The sequence below is a fragment of the Spinacia oleracea genome, chromosome 5, assembly GCF_020520425.1.
Source record: "Spinacia oleracea cultivar Varoflay chromosome 5, BTI_SOV_V1, whole genome shotgun sequence".
NCBI classification, from domain to species: domain Eukaryota; kingdom Viridiplantae; phylum Streptophyta; class Magnoliopsida; order Caryophyllales; family Amaranthaceae; genus Spinacia; species Spinacia oleracea.
In genome coordinates, this window is record NC_079491.1 from 20513340 (window position 1) to 20534424 (window position 21085).

The 21085-nt window shown below is 35.9% G+C and overlaps 1 protein-coding gene across 1 annotated transcript; it reads left to right on the top strand.

The window, feature by feature from the left end:
• The first annotated feature begins 15445 nt into the window (after nucleotides 1–15445).
• LOC110804513 (uncharacterized) lies at nucleotides 15446–20952 on the top strand. The gene is made up of 5 exons (XM_022010106.2): nucleotides 15446–16129; nucleotides 17166–17321; nucleotides 20052–20150; nucleotides 20270–20431; nucleotides 20538–20952. Exons 1-5 carry the CDS (start codon nucleotides 15548–15550, stop codon nucleotides 20667–20669), a joined length of 1131 nt encoding a protein of 376 aa, XP_021865798.1. The 5' UTR covers nucleotides 15446–15547; the 3' UTR covers nucleotides 20670–20952.
• Nucleotides 20953–21085: the final 133 nt, after the last annotated feature.

A 21085-nucleotide genomic window follows, 5' to 3' on the forward strand; every position in this document is an offset into this window, starting at 1 on the left:
GTCGAGATACCACGAGCTGTTCCCCTTCACTAGAATCTGTAAAGAGATCAAAGGTTAGTTACAGGAACTCGGGTTTCCTCGAGTTCCTTTTCAACTATAACTTCAGACTTCTTAACCCATTTTTGTTTTACATAATTTATGTTTCTTTGATCCTGTTCCTTCATCTTGGAACACTCAGTACTTATGTGACTTCCACTTCCACATGAGAAGCATACTTTTACACTAGGAAGATCCACATACTTCTTCTTATGACTATTTTTATGGTTAAAGCCCAATCCTTCTGTTCTCTTAGATTGAGCATTCTCAATCCATTTGGGAGGAACTTTAGGTGGTTGTCTCTGTGCCCTGGCCATGGATAGTTCCCTTTCCAGTTTCTCTTTTTGTTCCTTTGTGGTGATCAGATCTTTGTTTAAATTTTCTAAGTCGATGTTAAAAATTCCCATGTTGATTTCCAAGGATTTTGTAGGATCTAAACTTAAATTAAACATCTTATATTGACTGAGTTGAACTTGTAGAAGGATGTTTTCATTTCTAATTTTTTCGAATGACTCATTAATAGAGGTATTTCTATCTAGTAATTCAAAGAACCTGCCTTGGACATCAGATCTAATATTGTTCAGATAATTTATGTGGTCTTTACTGAGTTCCAAGGCTCTATCACTTTGTGCTTTTAATATACTTAGCTTTTTGTAATCATCTAGAGTTTCTAGCAACAGTTCAATTAGTTTTGACTTTGAGAGACACTGAAGAGTGGAGGAACTTACTTCTTCTGATGGAACTTGATCAGTTCCTTCTGTTCTAGCCATAAGGCAGAGATTTGCAGTTTCTTCATTTGGTTGTTCCTCATCGTCTTCTGAGTCTGTTGCTTCGCCCCATGCAGCTATCATGGCCTTCTTGAAGTTTGGTCTGTTGAAGGTAGACTTGTTAAAGCGATCTTTGACCTGTTCCTTCCCTTTTCCTCTGGTCTTGTCGTTCTCCCACAGAGGGCATTCACGAATTTGGTGATCAGTTTCTCCACATTTGAAGCAACCTTGCTCAGTTTTGGAACTAGTGATTTTCTTGGCAAAGTTCCTTCCTTTCTGGTTTCCTGGTTTGAAGTTCCTATAGAGCTTTCTCATTCTTCTGACCAGCATGGCAGCCTCTTCTTCATCTGGTTCAGATTCATCGAGTTCCTCAGCCTTTAGAGCAAGTCCTCGATTTCTTGAGCTCTCGGGAACAGCAGCTCCAAGATGCAGTTCGTGTGTCATCAAGGAACCAGCAAGTTGTTCAATGTTGAACTTGGTGAAGTCCTTGGTCTCAAACAGTGCAGTGACCTTTGTTCTCCAGCGATCATCTTGTGGCATGCTTCTTAGTATTTTTCTTACCTGTTCATCTGTGGGAATGATTCTACCAAGAGAAACTAATTCATTGGTTATGTTAGTAAATCTAGTGAACATTTCTTGAATAGTTTCTTTTGGAAGCATCTCAAATCTTTCATATTTAGACATCAAAAGGTCAATTTTGGAACGCTTAACTTCATTAGTTCCTTCGTGGGTTACTTGAAGTAGTTCCCAAATCTGTTTTGCGTTCTTGCACCCCATGACTCTGTTGTGTTCATGAGGTCCAAGCCCGCAATGCAAGATTTTGACAGCCATGGCATTCATCTCATATTTATCAAAGTCTTCTTTAGAAAATTCAGACATTGGTTTAGGAACTACCTCGTTTTCAGCATTGGTCTTTGTTACCTCGAAGTCTCCAACTTCAATTACACGCCAAACTTGGTAATTTTCAGCTTTGATGAATATCTCCATTCTATTCTTCCAGTATGAGTAGAACTTGCCATTGAACATAGGTGGCCTTTGTGTCGAGTAACCTTCTTCCAGTTTCTCTTGTGAGTTCATACTTTCAGGAACTTGACTCAAACAGGGTTTCCTGTGTTTTGGTGAGTACTGGCTCTGATACCAACTGTTATTCCAGTAGGAACACGCACAAGAGGGGGGGGGTGAATTGTAATTAGATCTTTGATAAAGTTTCTTGCGGAATTTAAGAAACAATCAAGAAACTGAGAATAGAGAAGACAATAACAACAATTGTGAAAACTTCTTGATACTAATCAAGAAGAGAATTCTTTTATTATGGTAATGCCTCGATTACAATAATCTCTCCAACACAAGTTCCTCTCAAACTCGTGTTCCTCACAGTAATCTACTTCGATTACAACTCCTTAACTTCTCTCTCTCAGACTTAAACTCTAAGTCTAAACAGGATAACTCTATCCTTACTAATACAAAATATAATTCGTGTTTGGATAACTCTAGATATTAATAATGCTTTTGTGAGAATATAAGAAACTTAGGAACTTTGAATTAACTAGGACACAAACTGTTTTAGAAAATCTTAGACAAAACGTTTTTAGGAAAGCAAAAACTCTCAGAATGTTTGTGTACTTTAAACCAAAAACGATTTCCCTTTTATAGTGTTTATCCTTAGGGTTAGTTCCCTTCAAAACCTCAACTGCTAACTGCCAGCACTTTGGTCTCCACGTCCCTTGACTTGAGGAACAAGGGGAAGACCACTTCCCACGTTCAGCCATGAAGCAGTTGGTGATTTGACTCAATCAAACCCTAAAACATTTCTTTAAAACAGATTTTATTTATCTACAAAAACTTAGGAGAATTTTTAGGAAAATAAGTTTTGTTTAAATAAAATAAAACGTAAATCTATTTTATATTAAATATGCAAAACTTGTTTTTATTTAAGAAATGTTTTCCATAAAAATCGCTTCCAATAAAATAAATGGCCTAATTAAATCATAAGTTCCTTGAGTACTCTATATACCATTTAGCATAATTAATATTTACATAAAATTCTAAGTACAGTGGACTACCTAGACTTCATGTCTTCCCTTTGTCTGGAACTTGCAACTCAGAAGCTTCAGACGTTCCAGCCAAGGAACATTGATGAGTTCCTCTCTAGCTAACACAGGAACTCTTGGCTATGAGTCTGTAATAGTTCTTGTGGATATTCGGAACTCTTGATATGTAACTGTGTTGCTCCTCTTGTGACTTCAAACTGGAACAGATACAACTTCCAGCTCTGAAACTCCATTGACTGTTCCAAGTGTACCTCAGGAACTTCACCAGTTTATTCAAGTTCCTATCCTAATAGAAACTTGGGCATATGCCTGTTCAAAGTCATTTAGCAACCATAATCAGGAAGTTTGCAATATGTGTGTGTGTCATCAACCAAAACATAGGAACAACATATGATAAACTAAAACCATAAGTAGTAGCTTTGCCACTTTATTAATCAACGAAAAATAAAACTAAGGATTACATTTCTCTAGAGACTAACGTCATCACGACGATCATTTCTTTCCTTGTATTGCTCTGGAGTAAAGTCTTGATCATTAGGATCATCCAAGTCTTCTTCCGGATCCGAGTCTTCATCTATAGCCTCATGATTTTGCTGTGGCTCACTATCAACCACATTATTCTCTTCAAGCTCATCTTCAGATCCACTGGATATCTCAATGGTTGGTTCAGGAACTATAGGGTTAGGATTCTCAATCTCTACCACATCACCATCACTATCCTCCTCAACATCACTAGCTTGCTCGTCATGGATCATATCATCCTCACCATCACTTTCTATTCCTCCATAGCCCATACCTAGACCCGCAGAATACTTTCCATCCTCATAGTTATTTCCGCAACCTCTAGGATAGTAGCAAGAACCTCAGAATCATACTTCCACCTACCATCACTAGTCCCATATTTGTACCTATTAGGGGTACCATCACTATAATGCATGTCACTGAACCTATTCTTGAGGTCTATGTAAGGGTTCTTATGGGGTAAACAATGTATAATCATACTAGCCATCATATCTTTGTGCCTAAGGTGGGGCATGTTCTTGGTCGAAGCCAAATAGTCACAAGCAAACACGATCTTCTGAACATACGTGCGAGGAGTCTCATTATCCATCTTCTCTAAGTATCCTAAACTGGTGAACTTAGAAGGTAGCATCCTTAATTCCTGAAAATTCACAACTCAAAAGTCTTACTAACGCGTTTCCATAGAAATTTCCAACCCCAAAAGGATACAATAAATAGTTCGTGGAGCCATACAATTTCAATGCACAAATATATGCTCAACATGAAATATGATGCAATTAATCACATAAAGCAAGATAAAACATGATTAGAACATATACATGGAAATTAATAATCCACATAATCACATAAAATGCATTCTTAGACTAATATGCCCTTTCTTAATCTACCCATTTCTCTCTTGAAAATAATATTAATTTTCGAAATTAATTAAGAAATAACTCCTAACTTAGTTGAAATTATTTAAATTAAAATCGAAAATTAATAAAAATTATCAATTAATTAAATAAATAACTGAATAATTTTCGGATAATTAAAAAATAAAAATAAAGAAATCCGAAAAAATTAAAATATAATTTCGAAAAAAATATTCGAATAAAATAAATAGAAAAATAAATAATTAAAATAATTCGGATAATTAAATAGAATAATTTCCGAAATTAAGAAAATAATTCGAATTTAATTCGAATTTTTTCGAATAAAAAAAATTAGGAAGAATTAATTAAATTAAATAATAATTCAAACTTTTCAACTTATTTCAAACGACCCAAAATAATTGGTATTTGACCTTTAAAATATTGAGTACTCAAAATAATGCGTTTTGACTTTTGGAAAATAATTTTCGAAAATCCTAAAGTTCCGCAATTGTAGTTTAAGGATTTACCACTTTGCACTATTAATTAATGCAAAGCAGCTCTCAAACTAGAGCTCTGCAAATACCACTTTGTAGCACCCTAATAATTCCTTGCTTTTATAAAACCATTTTCCAACTTAAAATAAAGGAATTACTAAAGCATTACCGCCACCGTGATAACGGTTAAGGCTATTACCAGAATTACGCAGCGGAATTAAATGTCAACTAACTTTTAAAAACCATAATTAATAAAATATCGAGGCCTCCTACAATTTGGAACCATAATGGCCCAAAACCCAAAATATAAATAATCCAAACATTTCAAACATAATTAAAATATTACAGAAAATAGTTTCAAAAGACGAAAACATGCAACTCTCTCAATCATCCCAAGCCACATGATTTCGATCGTACTTGATCTACCAACCTGCTATATTATTCTACTCCCCAACAATGCAAGTGCAAATGATGGATCATCATAGGGTCATTAAGGCAAAGGCCATGACCGGAAACACACAAAGCACGTAGTCAGCAAAAGCGAGTACTTACAAGCGTAGAGTAATGAAACTAAGCATGCATCACTCACTAAACACTAATCAACATGCAAAAGCCATATAATAACAAATCAAACAATCATGAGATACAAGACTCGACTCTTGACTCACAATTTAATTAGAATAAGCTTCGAACGGGCCAAAAGAATAATCCACAAAGGGAAAAAGGTGATGGGAGCCAACCAAACACCAAATATAATAATAATAAAATCGGGCCATACCGAGTGTCGGGCCATACCGACGGAATTCCTGCGCATAAGATAAATGAGACAACGTCTTGTATCATTAGTAGGAGTACGAGCTTTCCGGCAAGACTCCCCCCATTGTTCATACTCAAGGTATATACGTTCCAAGAGTTTTGAAGCTTGTTCCGGTTGCACTTTACGTTTATTAATATTTTAATAAAGGCGAACTCAAGACTCGACAACATGCATACATACAATTAATAAACGACAACCAAAACAATCTTATTTCAATGCTTTAAGACTTGTGATCAACCAAGCAAGACACTTGTGATATTACTACCATGTTCCTCCTCACCAAAGTGAGACTCCACATCATGCATATTAACATGAGGGTTGTGCCCTTGCACGACAAATCCTAATTCATTTCATACATAATATTCCCAACTGAACCCTACATGTGCGGTGGCTTACGTGAGCTAACCCTTCACATGTGGTAAAATAAATAGTACAACGAGGTACAAATAAATGGCTCAAAGTATGCTAGACATCCCGTACAATAGAATACAAATAATTAATCCATCCCTTGCATGTGAATTGAACCATACATGCATAAATATTGAACAACATGATTGACAATGAAATCCATACTCATAATAATTTCAACATGCTTGTTCAACAATTAATTCAATAAATCCAACATCACAAAACACATGCTAGTTCACCAAAATAAACATGATTTCACATAATGTAATTCACATCATCAACAATCATGTAATGTCATTGACAAAAAGGTGTGGTCGCCCTAGACTTGTACGTACCTTGAATACCTAAGCGTAGGGGCCACTTTGCAATAACGAGCCCTCAACTAGAAATCACCTCCTATCATCAAAATAATGAAACTTAAATTATTTCCATGTTCATTAAATTTCCAGCAACTTTATAAAAACTAAAACTTCCTTTAGACTTTAGAATTCAATCGTTTTTCAATAATAAAGTCGTCTCAATTTGTAAAATCAATCCCTAGTACAAAAACATACTTTTTCCGCCTTTAAAATCAATAAAAATCGACACTTTAAAGCCTTATTCAAATCTGAAAATATGATTGATTATCATAATTAAAATCATCACCTAATTATGCTAATCAATTGACTCATTAGGTCTAGGTTAAAACCCTAACTTGAAAATCCCAATAACACTAGTTTAATATTATAAAAATCCATGCTTTAAACAAATCTGAAAATTCATCCTTTAATAATTAAAATAAACCTAATGAATCACAACACACAAATCCTCAAACCACGGTATTCATAACCGGTTCCCAGCATTTTAATTACTCAAAACAATATTAATATAATAATTTAAAATACGGAATTTAAATAGAATAGGTAAGGAAGAAGAGAATTATACCAATCCGGCCTATAGCACAGAACAATCACGAATTAGGGTGATTGGGCGAAAAGAGATTGGAAAACGAACACGAACAACAACAACAACAACAACAACACACACACACACACGCAATCGTGTGTGTGCGCGCAGCAGCGAAGGGACGAGGCACGGGGCGCGCGCTGTCCGCGAGGACGAGGGCAGCAGGGGCGCGCGCTGTGCGCGAGGAGAGAGCGAGAGAAGGCGAGAGTGTGGCTGGGCGCTGTGCGCGCGGGCACGAGCGAGAGAGCGAGGGAAGAGAGGGCGCTGCACGCGAGGCATGAGCGAGAGAGTGAGGGAGGTGTGGGCGCTGCGCGCGAGGGCACGAGCGAGAGAGTGCAGCGCTGGGCGTGAGGCCGAGCAGCACGAGAGCACAACAGCACGGGCACGGGGCTGTGTGCGTGCGTGCGGAGTGCCGAGCAAAGAGAGGAGAGGAGTGAGGTGCAAGAAATCAAAAAGGGGCTTTATGAAATTTTAGGGGTTTATTTAATGATGGGGAGTCCTATTTATAGGCTCCCTAATCCCTTGATGGGCTAGGCTTAGGATATTTGAGTTGGGCTTAGGAATTAGATGAATTGGGCTAGCTTAGGATTTAAATTAAACCGTTTGGATTGCGCTTGATTAATAAAACGAACTGGACTTTTTATTTAAAACCCGAAGCTTTAAAAATCATTTGCAACTCATTTAATTTCCCGACTCAAGAATTAAATTCGTTTCGTAATTAATTAAAATAATAAATATTCTAATTAATTAAAATACATTAAATACATTTAAATATTATTTAAATTCTAATAAATCGTAAAATGCTTTATAAATATAATAAAATATATTTATAAATATTATAAAAATACGAGGTATTACACTTGTGATCTGACAATATACTGGTGGCGGACAAAGTCTAGGCTACTTAGTAAGTGATTGTTTAGCAGTAGTAGTTATTTATTGGATAAGCACTAAAAGCTCTTGTATCATTTACCTAGTGTTTGAAGGAAATATGCCCTTGGTCCAAGTTTGTATTTAATGCTAAGTCTAATAAATGCGATTCAGTATTAATTAAGCAAGTTAATTATTCAGTGAGATCAAGGAATCTGAATGCCTAGCTAGATGCCGCTTCAGTTCAAGTGGAATTAATATTATTAATGCCACAACTTACTCTTGTCTGAACCCGTAGGGTCACACGAATAGTACATGAATGGATCAAGTATTTAAGTGAGTAATATATTTAGTAAATAATCTAATTATAGATATTTGGAAATGATAGATGTTGGTTTCAATTGGTGTAATCCCCCGTTATTTTATACATTTTATTAATATATTTTAACATATAGTTAATTATATTTAAATAGAATTTACGAATTTTAGAAATAAATATATAATTAAAGTATATTTATTTTATTACATTTCGAATATTTTTAACGATTTACGAAATCAAAAGTAATTTTAGAATTTTACGTTGAAAAGAATTCGAATTACGAAAACGCGTTCGATTGAATTTGGATAAACAATCCTAACTATTTTTGGATTCGAACAATCTCAATTCTAGTCCTAGCCCAAGTTGGCAAAGCCCAAATAAGTAAACCCATATCCCAACCCATGTTCCAATTTCACGTAAACAACCCTCCTCTCCTCTCATTCAACTTCACGTGAAAAACCCAAAAAGCAAAACCTCCTTCTCTCCTGCCGCCCAGCCGCCGGACCTCTACCGTGTTCTCGCCGCCGGTAACCTTGTTCTCTTCTCTCCTTGTTCTCTCCTTCTCCTTCGTACTTTCGTTTCTCTTTCGTTTCCCTTTTCTATGTCGTTTTTTTCCCTTAACCATTGCTTTGGTTTCCTCACAACAACCACCTCGAGTGTTCCTCGCCGCCATCACAGCCGCCGTGAAGTGCACGGTAGTCTCTTCTCTTCTTTGCTCAGTCGTTTTTCTTTTTCTTTTTCTCATTCGTTTTCTTTTTTCTCATGTTATTCGTTTCGCGCACTCCTCCTCCTTCGGCCTTTGCACAGCCACCACCAAGTCGTGCAACCACTCTCTCACTGCCGCCGAGCAGTTCTTCCGCCGCCGGCCGCACCTCACACCGTCTGCCACCTCCGTCATCCCTTCCTTGTTGGTTAATTCTTGAAAACCTAAAGCTAATCTAATTTTAGTTATATGTTATTAATTAATCTATGTTGGATTGAATTAAATTTATGACTTTTATGACTTGTTTATGAGTTTCAAATTGTAACGTTGCATAATTAAATTATTGATTTTCAGATTTCACAAATTGATTAAAACGAGATTTTGAATTAATTAAAGCGGGAATTTTAAGTTTCAATGGTTTTAAATTATAGTAAGAATGATTAGGAATGATTAAAACTATTATTTTTATGCTCTAAGCATGATAATTTGATCTTGGCAAAGTTTTTAAACGAGTTTATATTGCTGAAAATATAAGTATGATATTTGCAAAAATTTTCAATGAATTTCAAACATCGAATTCAATAATTATTATGCTAGGAAATCAAATATTCAAGTTTTCATATTGGGGAAAGTTCTAAATATGTTTAGGATTCATTTAGAATGCTTTATTGTGGTTGCGAATGATTAGAAATTCATTGGGATTATTTGTTGGTTGTTTTAGGCGGAGAATTGTCTTTAGACGACTTTTGAAAGTGTTAAAGTGGCCTATCAGTTTGTTTACAAAAGGTACGTACATACCTGTGTGCTTGGAGATGTGTGTTATTTGTTGAAACCATGTTGAAATTGTTGATGAACTCGGTTATGTTGAAATTACATGTTTAATATTGTTGGATGGACTTGTTGAACATATATTTCGTTATGAGAATTATAACATGTTAGTATGGATGATTGATGCAAACATGTTGGTTGGGAACACTAGATTATTTTATACACATTGATCCAGATCGATTGATCGTTGTTCCCTTTAGTTTTTTCACTACTTTATGAGGGTCGAGGACCTTGTTTAGTAAGTTGAAACCTTATGCCCATATAGAGGGGTTGATCAGTATTAAAGGAAATGTTGAATTAATTGGAATAAGTCTTGATTGATACTTTTGTGATCACTTACTTAATTCCAAGATAAAAACAGTTGTGAATAATTGTTGATTGTATGACTTATGTGATTGTTGAGTCATAACAGAGTTTTAATTTGTAAATCATGTAAAGTGAAACTGAGTAGCAATAGCTTTAGACTGTGCACGTCTGAAGTGACGGACAATCAGGAGTTGGGGTCATAGGTCGCCTATGGCTTTCTCTGGGCCGGATTGATCACCGGTTCTATTTCAGTCAAACGTTCCTCGATATCGCAGGTCATTGGGGTTACGGAGTCGCGCCCGTACCTCGTCTTCCTTAGTGAAGGCTTCTAGTAGACAACTCATTCCATTGACTATTTCAATTAAAGTAATGTTAATGATACAAAGGTCTAGTTCAGTCGAGTATAGTCTTCAAGTCAATATGTTTTGGTTATCCTTGCTTATGTTTAATAGTATCATGTTAGGATTATTATTGTTTTAGTATGTAGTACTCAGCTTTGCTAATTACGTGCTTTGTTTGTGTGTGTTGATCATGGCTATGCCTTATTGATACTGTGATGACCCATTTTTGGTGAGCAGTCTCTAAGGATTAATAAGCGTTGCCATCTACAGGTTTGAAGATGATGCATCATTGGGATCGAGATTAGAGAGCTTGTATTTAGTTTGCCTTGCTATGTGATTTGGGTTTTGTTAATTTGGACTTTAAACTTGTCGTACTATCTACCTTACTTTATTTTCGTTGATTGGTTTTGGGAATTAACTCTGTAATTGATAATTTATAAACCTAAAGTTAGTTTATGTTTTCCGCTGCAAAATTCTGAATAAGCCGTTACGTTTTCACACGGGCGATAATACTTAATTTGGTAATTCTCCATAGTTATATTTATAAAAAGGGTTATTTTCTAAAAAGGAGAATTGTCGGGATGTTATAATTGGAGATGAAAAAACCATCAAAAGACAAAGAAAGAATATTTGTCGTATACGGAGATATTACCGGAAACGGAAATATGGTTCATAAAGGAAATATAAATATTATCGAAGTCGAAGATATTACCGGAAACGGAAATATGGTTCGTATCGGAAATATTATTGGAAATAGAAATTTTGCCGGAATCGGAAATATTATCGGAAATGGATATATTGCCGACATCGGAAATATTGTCAGAATCGGAAATATTATCAAAAACGGAAATATTGTTCGAGTCGGAAATAAATTCCGGAATCGGAAAATAAATCGGATGTACGACGAACGACATGCCAACAAGCAAGGTCGGCCCATCACTCGACGAGCCAGCCACAAGCACAGCACATCATGCCAGGCCGCAAGGCCCAACGCGCAGCGGTAACAACAAGCAGCTGGCCAGCGCACATAGCAACCCCGCAACGCATTGCTTGTGCACCAAGGTGACCGGCCATCCCTTAGGGTTTTGAAGTTTTGGGAATTTTCCCAAAACTGCCTAATTCGTTCTTAGGTTTTAGCTCCTAAAGTTTTTCCTATTTTCCTATATATATGTGGTATAGCATCATAATATACACACGAGTTTTACATTCTTTTTCCTATCACACAAAGTGAGATCCCGAATTAATAAACCTTAGATTAAATCCCAGTTGGTTGAACCTAAGGCGGATCCGAGCGTGAGTTGACTTTCTACGAAGGGACGACGTTTGAAGTTCTAACTTGTTCTTGTTCGGTTCGGGAGCAGTTAGGGAAGGCACACATCACAAAGTATGTAATCTGAATTATGCTAATTAACTATGTGCAGATAATTTGGATTCTGGCAATTTATGGTTTTTCCGCATGACATTGGATTGTTCATAACCTAAGTGTGGTATCACGAGCCTCTTGTTAATTGCATAATCAATTATAATTAACATGGATTAAATTTTATAAATTTGCAAAGAATTAAAGTGGTGAATTAATGTCGTGGTAATTAATTGCAAATTCATGTGATTATTTAATTATATGTTCGCAGGATTTTCGGCAGTTTTGTCAATACTAATCGGAATCTTATGATTTTATAGTGAATTTCGCATGTAAACGACGTTTTAAAATTTTAATAAAAAGAGTTTTTTCGGCCGAACCAAGAATTTCCAAATTTGAAGCCTAACTTTTAGGGGTGAGCACAACAAGGTACCTATTAAAATTCCAGGAACCGGAACCGGAACTTGTTGCAACAGGTTCCGATTCTAGGTACCCTATTTTTTTAATTTTTTTAATATTGTTGATATTTTATTGAAAAACTATCTACTTTATGGTTTGGGCTTTGATTTTTTTTTTTTTGTTATAATTTGGGCTTAAGTTGTAATTCTGTATTTATATTTTCCAACAATTAGCTTGGTTTGTTTTATATTTTGGGCATATGAGACATTTTTATTTGGCCTGATTCTTTTTTTTTTGGGTACTCCATGTTACAATTAGTGTGTACAGGGTACCCATTTCAAAAAATTGAGAAAGGGAACCGGAATCGGAACCTGTTGCAACAGGTTCCTAAATTTGTTACCCGGAACCGGAACCTACACAACAGGTTCCGGTCCCGGAAACGCAGATTCCTAACAGGTTCCGGTTCCGATTCAGGGTACCCTGACTTTTTGCTCACCCATAGTAAATATGAATTTTTGGAGGTTTTAGTTTTTCGAACTCAAATTATAATTTGTTAATGATGTTAAAATTAATATTTTCAAATCTTGTTAGATAATCTTGAATTAATAAATTACCTACTGCATATGATTAACAATTTCAAGATTTAAATTCGTTAATTATGCAACAATTTGTAATTATAGTTAATTCGTGGATTTTCAAATAATTTGTAATTTGATTGGATTTTTAATAATTAATTGATAATTTAATTGGGATCTAGTGATTAAAAGACCACCATAATTTGTTAAAGCTCGAATCTTTAAAATTTTAGGAACCCTAATTTTAATCCCCTAATGTTTATGTAATAGGAAATTATTTTTCTTAATGAATTTTCGATTAATCGCCTAAATATTTATGAAATTAATATAATTTATTATAATTTGTCATAAAATTTTGAAAATTACAAAATTTTGATTATATAAAATCGTTCACAAACTTGCACGCACGAAGCAATGGAAAACCTAGTGTTATCTGAAAGGGGTGTTGTAATGGTGCAAGCATGCAACGACGAGCAAGGGAGCTCGTCGCCCATGCGGTACTGCTACAACGAGCAAGGCAAATGTGTGCGCGGTGTGCGGGCTGCGACCTGTGCGTTGTGTGTGCTCTGTGTGTGTCGGCGTAGGCGAGAAGCAATGGGTGCGAAGAGCAAGCCAGGCAGGGCTGGACGAGCGACACGCTGAGCAAGGGGGATCGCGTGCCCACATCGCCTAGCACACTCGCCCAACGAGCACAAGGCACCGATGATGTGGGTGCTGGCCTCGTGGCAGGCGCGCTACTCCATGCTACCCGCCTAGCGATGTAGGCAGCGGCACGACCGGGCGATGGCTTCGGCCATGGGGCGCACATGCTGTGCCCTGCTGCTGTAAGGCCTTGGCGAGGGATGGGCTTTGCGCCCATGTGCCTTGCCTTGGCCGTAGCGCATGCGTGCTATGGCTATGTGCCACATGTTATTGTACTCGTCTCCCCACGGACGACGCCAAATTGTTTCGGGGTTGAAACGATGGTAGAAGCGTCCTTGATATCTTGAGTTCCGGCCAAGTACGGTGCCTGCAAGATGAACTCCGGGCCAGGGGGGTCCACGAGGCGTAGCCTCGGACGCTCAAGTCAGTACAATTGATGTATAAAATGATAGTGTTTAGGGGGGAGAGAGAGTAGGGTTGCTTCTCTAGGGTCAGAGAATGACCTCTTTTACCTTGCCCCTTGAGGGGTATATACAATGCTTTGTTGGGCCTTTGAGGCCTTATAAGTGATATTGGGCTTTGTTGGTTTTATTGGCTTTTGGGTTAAAATGGCATGCCCATTTTAACAGCCTAACAGTATATATATACTTGGGCGTAAAAAGTCAAAGTGATATAAACATACTCCGTAGAAAGTACTTATTACTCCGTATTACGGAGTAGGTAAACTTCATTATCGTACAATACAAATATATACTCCCTCCGTCCCTTAATATTCGCCTGTTTTTCTTTTCGGGCCGTCTCTTAATACTTGCACCGCTTCTATAAATTGATTTTTTACCAATATTATATTATTTCTCACACTTACCTACTAACCCACTCCCTACAAAATATCATTTAAAAATTCACTCCCCCACTACCCTTACACATCTTCTACTAACTATATAAAAAAAATACTCCAATACCAACAACCACCCATTAAATTAATAAGTCAATTTAAGTGTCTTAAAATACGCACCGGTCAAACCGATGCAAATATTAAGAGACGGAGGAAGTACCATATTAGTGGTAGAGTAAAATACAAATATACTACTCTCTCCGTCTCTTTTTGTTCTTTACGTTTTCCTTTTTGGGTATTTCAAAATGTTCTTTACCTTTTCTTTTATATTATCACATAAATGACTTAGTATTATATCAAAATTTGTGTCCAATTATTATTTTAACCAATTAAATTCATTGAGTCATTTAATCTCTCACACTTTTCCATTGGGACATCAAAATTTTCTCATTTCTCAATATCAGAATTTTGATAAAAGTGAAAATATTATAAATAAACGTAATTTATCTTATTTAGATAAAAAAAATGAGGAATCCCGATACAAAATAATTAATCGTTAAAACGTGTGAAAAATATCAAATGTAAAGAAAAAAAAAGAGACGAAGGGAGTAACGTATTAGTACACTAGTACATCTATCCGTGGACTATGGACCATGGTGCACATAGAGCATGGTGCACCATGTGCACCAAAAGAACACATGTGCATAAACAAAAGAACATGACACTACGACAAAAGAACATGCAATATAATTTTTTTTTACTTTTTTGTTATAAAAAATCACAATTTATTAAAAATACTCCCTCCGTCCCTTAATACTCGCATCGGTTTGACCGGTGCGTAGTTTAAGACATTTGAATTGACTTAATAATTTAATAGGTGTTAGTTGATAGTGGGGTATTTTTTAATATAGTTAGTGAGAAATGTGTAATAGGTGGGGAGTAGTGAGTGGGGGGGGGTGTGGATTTTTAAATGATATTTTGTAAGGAGTAGGGTGTAGGTGGGGTAGTAGGTAAGTGTGAGAAATAATATAATATTAATAAAGATTTCTATTTATAGAAGTGGTGCAAGTATTAAGGGACGATCCGAAAAGGAAAGCGGTGCGAGTATTAAGGGACGGAGGGAGTATAAAAATATATATGTCCATGTTCTTTTTACGTAAACGGATGTTCTTTTAATTATATACTAATGTTCTTAAGGTGCACCATGGTCCACCTTATAAATTGCGCTAGTACATGCTACAGTTCTACTCCTACTGGATACTGTCCTAAAGGCTATAGTCATACGGAGTACAGAAATGACGATTAAATTCATTAATTTACACCATTAACATGAAATTATCCAATAATAACAAAATATGTAAGTTTACAAATTTCTCCTAAATTCCCTCCCACTCAATCCATCCATATTCCATTTCCTCCCTAAATAAAGCAACACCCCCCACCTTTCCCCTCTCTTTCTCTCTCTACAATCATCAATGGCAGCAATTTCATCAGACTATTCAAACTCCACAATTGCAGACCATCTCAAATGCCGCAAACCCAGAAACCAACGTTCATCATCATCTTCAGATCCAAAACACCCACAAATGCCTTCAATTATTCAATCCACTCGCTGCAAATCCACCATTTCTTCCCTCCTCCTCTCCACTTTCACCAACAATCATGAAAACACCAAAATCACCCCCAAAAAACACTTCAAAAACCCCGGTTTACGCGGCTTCGGGTGCGCCGCTCGCCCCGAGGTTACCGTCCCGGCTGTTATTAGGTCGTCCGCCGATTGGGAAAGCAATCAAACAAACAACAGGCAACATAAAAACAAGCATAACAATGTTGCGGGTTCGAGTTCCAGTTCTAGAAAGAAGAAGAACAAGAATAAGAATAAGAATGCGCAACAATTGCAAAGTGTGTTGATGGATGACCCAATTGGGTCAGTTGGTGTTCAAGATTTATGGTGTGGTGATGCTTCTGCTGCTGCTTCTGTTGATTGCGTTCGTCCTCTGTCTTCTGGTCACAACAACAGAGGCAAAATTGATCTTGATAAACTTCATCATAGAGAGGTTCTTTTTATTTTATTTTATTTTATTTTCAATTTCTGAATTAATTTCCTTTTTATTTGGGATTTAAATTTCCTTTTTGGGTTTTTATTGGTGCATATTTGTGAATTGGGATTCTAAAATTAATGGGGAATTTCTGCAGGTGTTACTCCTAGTTTTTATTTATGCATCGTTTTTGTTGGATTTGAGCCCACATTCTTGAATGATACCCGGTATTTAATTATGGAAAATGATATATGTAGCCGCAAGAATTAAGTATTCAAGAGTAGAAACCATAAATCATTAGTTACTCCAATCGACGTGTGATTTTATAATCACCTACATTAAATATTTTGAAACTTCGTTCATTAAATTAATTTTAAAACTTTATATGTGTACGTCATTTGTTTGAATTTCTTGGATTAGATGAAGCTATGGCCATAAAAATATTGAAAAATCTGGGGATTCTTCCAACTTTATACCTTAAGTATTGTGCTGCCTTTTGTCTGGGAAAGCATATTCTATGTAGTAGAAAATATTATCATATGGGTTGGATGTTGAGCGCATAGTTTATCCTTCATTTAATTTCACTAATGCTCAGACATTCTGCAGTTTTCCCATCAATTTTGTTAGGTGGCTTAATTCATAGCTTCATCTCTTTGTCTCAACTGATTGGATTAAACTAACGGTATTGGATTAAACTAACGGTTTAGCACTAAGGGCCAAGGACAAGTGTACAACCATCAAATATACAAGTATTATTTAAAGTCGTATTAATGTTAGAATGCACGACAAAATCACGCGTCAACCTGTGTTAGTCCGTATTGTTTACTTGTTTAGTTTAGACATCATTTTACTTAAACTACTGTTACTGTCATGGTTCTTTTTCCATTGAAGTTTTGTTTAGATTTTGGTCAACATTTCTTGTGAATTCTTTTAAAACACCGTATTTGTTATTCTTTTGAGTTGTATTTCTGTCTTTCCTGTCAGCTTCTATCGTTTGCCAGTATCGTTTGACTATAATCTGTCATTAATTTGTTGTATCCTTGTCGACTTGCAGCGTGCCTCCTATAATTCTAGACAGAGAGTGAACACTGAGCATTTTGCTGCCCCAGGCCTGGATTCTGCCTTTGATGTTCCCTCTTTTGGACCAGATGTATTTGAAGCCCAGTACTACCATCATATGCGTAGTCGAACCCCCGAGGGGTTAGCAGAGGTTTGTTAATATCATGCTTGTACAAATTTGGTTTTTGACATTTCAATTACATCTTGCACTATCGTAGTTTAACCTTTATGCAAGGAAAAACTTTGCTTAGCAATCTAGGAATGGATTTGAAAGTGCCCATTTATTTGTTTGTCAAGTGACTTTTACTTGATGATGTTTTCGGCTTTTAGGTATGGTTTGTCCCCTAATCATAGTATATATTTCTTGCGTGGCATCTATTTCATTATTACATTAGTGTCCTGCTTTTTTTATAACAATTTATTCATGAGAAAATAGATGTCACATTTATTTATATTAGGTGTAAAGTAATGTTTCACCAATATCTGGCTTCTAATTTAAACAAACAACCTATAGGGTGTCCCATTGTATCATTGTTAGACCCCAACCTATAGTCCGCTTCACAGGATTTGTTTGGTACAACTAGATCATATGATACTACAGCCATAAATCACTCATTCTTCTTGGGCTTGAAGGTAAACAATCAGCTCAGTTGCGACTTTGTTTTAAGATAATAGACTACATTTGATGAAAGTAAAGGCTTGCTTAGAATAATCAATTCATACCCAGATATGTATTCCCTCAAAAAAAAAAAAAAAATTTGCATATTTTCTTACAAGGTACTATTAGGATTGTAACTTTTGCCATGATATAGTCAAAGGAAATACTTTTTGGTTAAAATTGAGATTATTTTAGGAATTATTTAACTGCAAAAGCGAAACGTTCTTCGTATTATTTGTATTTAGAAATGGGTTTAAATTATTGGAATTTGCAATTCCAATTGGGGATTCTAGTGCCTGAAGGTAGGTACTTTTAGGATTGTAGCTTTTGCCATGATATAAAGGAAATACTTTTGGTTTAAATTGAGATTATTTTAGGAATTATTTTACTGCAAAAGTAAAACGTACTTCGTATTATTTGTATTTAGAAATGAATTAAATTATTGGAATTTACAATTCCAATTGGGGATTCTAGTGCCTGAATGTAGGTAAAGTGGGTTTGACTTTACTTCTGTTCTCAACCTTGATAACCACATCCTTTTCCTAGTGCCCTTATTTCTTTATATCTCTAAATCTCTAATGATTCTGTTTTGTTTGAGGAAACAATTAATTATGTTTAGTAGCTTGCTCGTGAATTTATGTTGCTACTTTAGACCATCCCTGTAGGGGTTAAGTAATGATTTGTAAGGCAGTGTTGATAACGTCCTCATAGGGTTGGGTATTCATAGAGGTCACAGAAGCGTACCTGCTACTTATAGAACATATTGGAAGTGTGACTTTTGTGGGTAGCTCCATGAAAAGTTAAACCAATGTGTGAAAAATAAAAAAGTTATGGATGCATTATCTAAGCGTAGTTAGCTAAAAATGAGGCTAAAATATTCGATATCTGTTTACAAACTGTTCAAAAATGGAGTTTACAAACTGTTCTCTGTATGTTCAATCTCTGTTTAACAAATAGATTAAAACACTCCTGCAAAAATAAATAATGTTAAATAAAAAACGCAGCATAGATTCTAAAATATTTTTAGTTCTTGTTTCAGGCTTTCAGCATAACCTTAAGTCTTTTAACTTCAGGGTTTTGTTATGCACATAAGCCGTCTCATATCTGTCTTTTCCTAGATGATTATATGGAGCTCTTCATTAATTATATTTAAATGTTGTTTGAAACAGTTAGAGATATTATTGAAGGTAACATGGTGAAAATTAAGAAAGGAACCTTGGTTTTTCTTCTTAGTTACTTGATTAAACAAACTCCAATATTGTTATAGGATACTTGGATGTAAAGGTCTAAAGGATGCCATCCTAGAATCCATATCTCTCATTATTGTCCCAATGAAGTCAGCTCATAACATTGGCACAGAGTATATTAAAAATAGTGGGTTGTTTTGACTTTTGAAGAGAAATTCATCAAAACTTAAGCTAGTTTTCATCTCCATCACAAATTTGCTGAAAAACAATAGTAATTTTTCTTGTCCCAACTTAATGAAATGCTGTCAAGATGGATTTCCGAACAGCTCCTTGTTGGTACTTGGTATTTTACGTGTTGCAGCTTTTAGAGCTGACTTAAAAGCTGTTTGATGTATGGATATTGGATGTGCTATGATAAATAGCCTGTTGTAAACTTCCCTGGATCCGGGCTTTAGATACAAAGAATTCAGAAATAGATTGATAAACAAAAAATATACTTAAGTTTTCCTCTTGGAAGAACATATTTCCAATATACAGAGTAAATGATAATATTTGGCTTGTAATTTTTTTAAAAGATTGTTTACGGAAGGGCTTGCTTTTTTTCTCTTCATTTTCCCCCTCAAAACCAATTTTAGGCTGTTAAGAATGTCAATTAAGAATAATCGTTTTTATTGCATAGAGATAACTATGTTTTTCTTGCTTGCTGATTTGCAATTTTATAATCAGCCTATATCAAGAGCAGTTTGTTTTACAGAACTAACATTGATGAGGCTCCAGTGAACCTATTCTCTTCCCACATTAGTCCAGAGCCAAGTAGCTCTTTAGTAATTTTAAAAAAAAAAATTGTATTCAAGTAGCGTTCAATCTGAAGTAGCATGTTGCCATAGTTTCCTGTGTGGCGTTGTGCTGACTACTGAGTCCCCCAATTATTCCTGTGCTGCTTGTTAAATAATTGTATTGCGGTACGTTATACGTCCTAGACTGTGTTGAATGAATGGGTCAACAAAACTAACTTATATGTATGCTTTGGACACAGATCTTAATGTTCCAAAATGGTCTGCTGTCGGGAAGAAGATCGGGTGGTGCTGATAGATACCGGGATTTGAGACTAGATGTTGATAATATGACATATGAAGTATGGCTATCATTTCTCATACCCTTGTGATAATTTTCTATCAACATATTTGGCAGAAATGTGGTTACGTTGTGAATTTTGCTTATGTATGCTGCATTTCTTTCTGATGGTCCAAACAGGAATTGCTCGAACTTGGTGATAGTATTGGGCATGTGAATACCGGACTGCGAGATGATCAGATTGGCAGATGTCTCAGGAAAACTAAGCTCTCTGTCATAAATGAACTTGCGTCACAACCCCGCATATCAGCTGAGATAGAAGGAAAATGCAGCATTTGTCAGGTTAGCATCTGGACCCAATCTATTTATGAAGTATTAAGCTTAAATAATAATCTTAAACAAGAATATAACCTAAAGTTGCGAGTGGTATTTGTTATAAATTTTGCAGGAAGAGTATGAAGCGGATGAGGAGGTGGGGAAACTGGAATGTGGACATGATTATCACTTGCATTGCATTAAGCAGTGGCTTGTTCGGAAAAATGCTTGCCCTGTTTGTAAAGCTGAAGCATCTTCTCTTTAGGATTTCGAGTGGGTTCTGTCCTGTGATTATTGATATTTTTCCCCATTTGTATAGATTTAAATTTGATGGCCATTACATAGTAGGGTAGTGTGTTCATTGCTGTGATGTGAGTGTGTTGGCTGTTCTGAAGCTTGGTTTCCCACTTCAGCAAAGTGGGAAAAATTTATCAAATAGGGTTTTTCTCATTTATTTTATCTTCCCTGCTGAAGGATTCATGAGCCGCAGTAGAGAGTTTTGTTTCCTGTTATTTGTTCCACATATAAAAATTCGCTGTTTTGCTCCATATATGTTTTCTTTTTAAAAAAAATTATGTTTGATCTCATTTTGGGTACTGGAGTCTGAAGTTGCATTTGCTAATGCTGGTATGATGTTGGGAGTGGATTCTTTAAGTAATGATTAAAACCGATTGATGGTTT

Coding starts and splice junctions, on each gene's coding strand:
- LOC110804513 (XM_022010106.2), top strand. CDS start 15,548: ATGGCAGCAATTTCATCAGACTATTCAAACTCCACAATTGCAGACCAT. Junction 16,130..17,165: donor ATAAACTTCATCATAGAGAG/GTTCTTTTTATT, acceptor GTCGACTTGCAG/CGTGCCTCCTATAATTCTAG. Junction 20,432..20,537: donor GAAAATGCAGCATTTGTCAG/GTTAGCATCTGG, acceptor TAAATTTTGCAG/GAAGAGTATGAAGCGGATGA.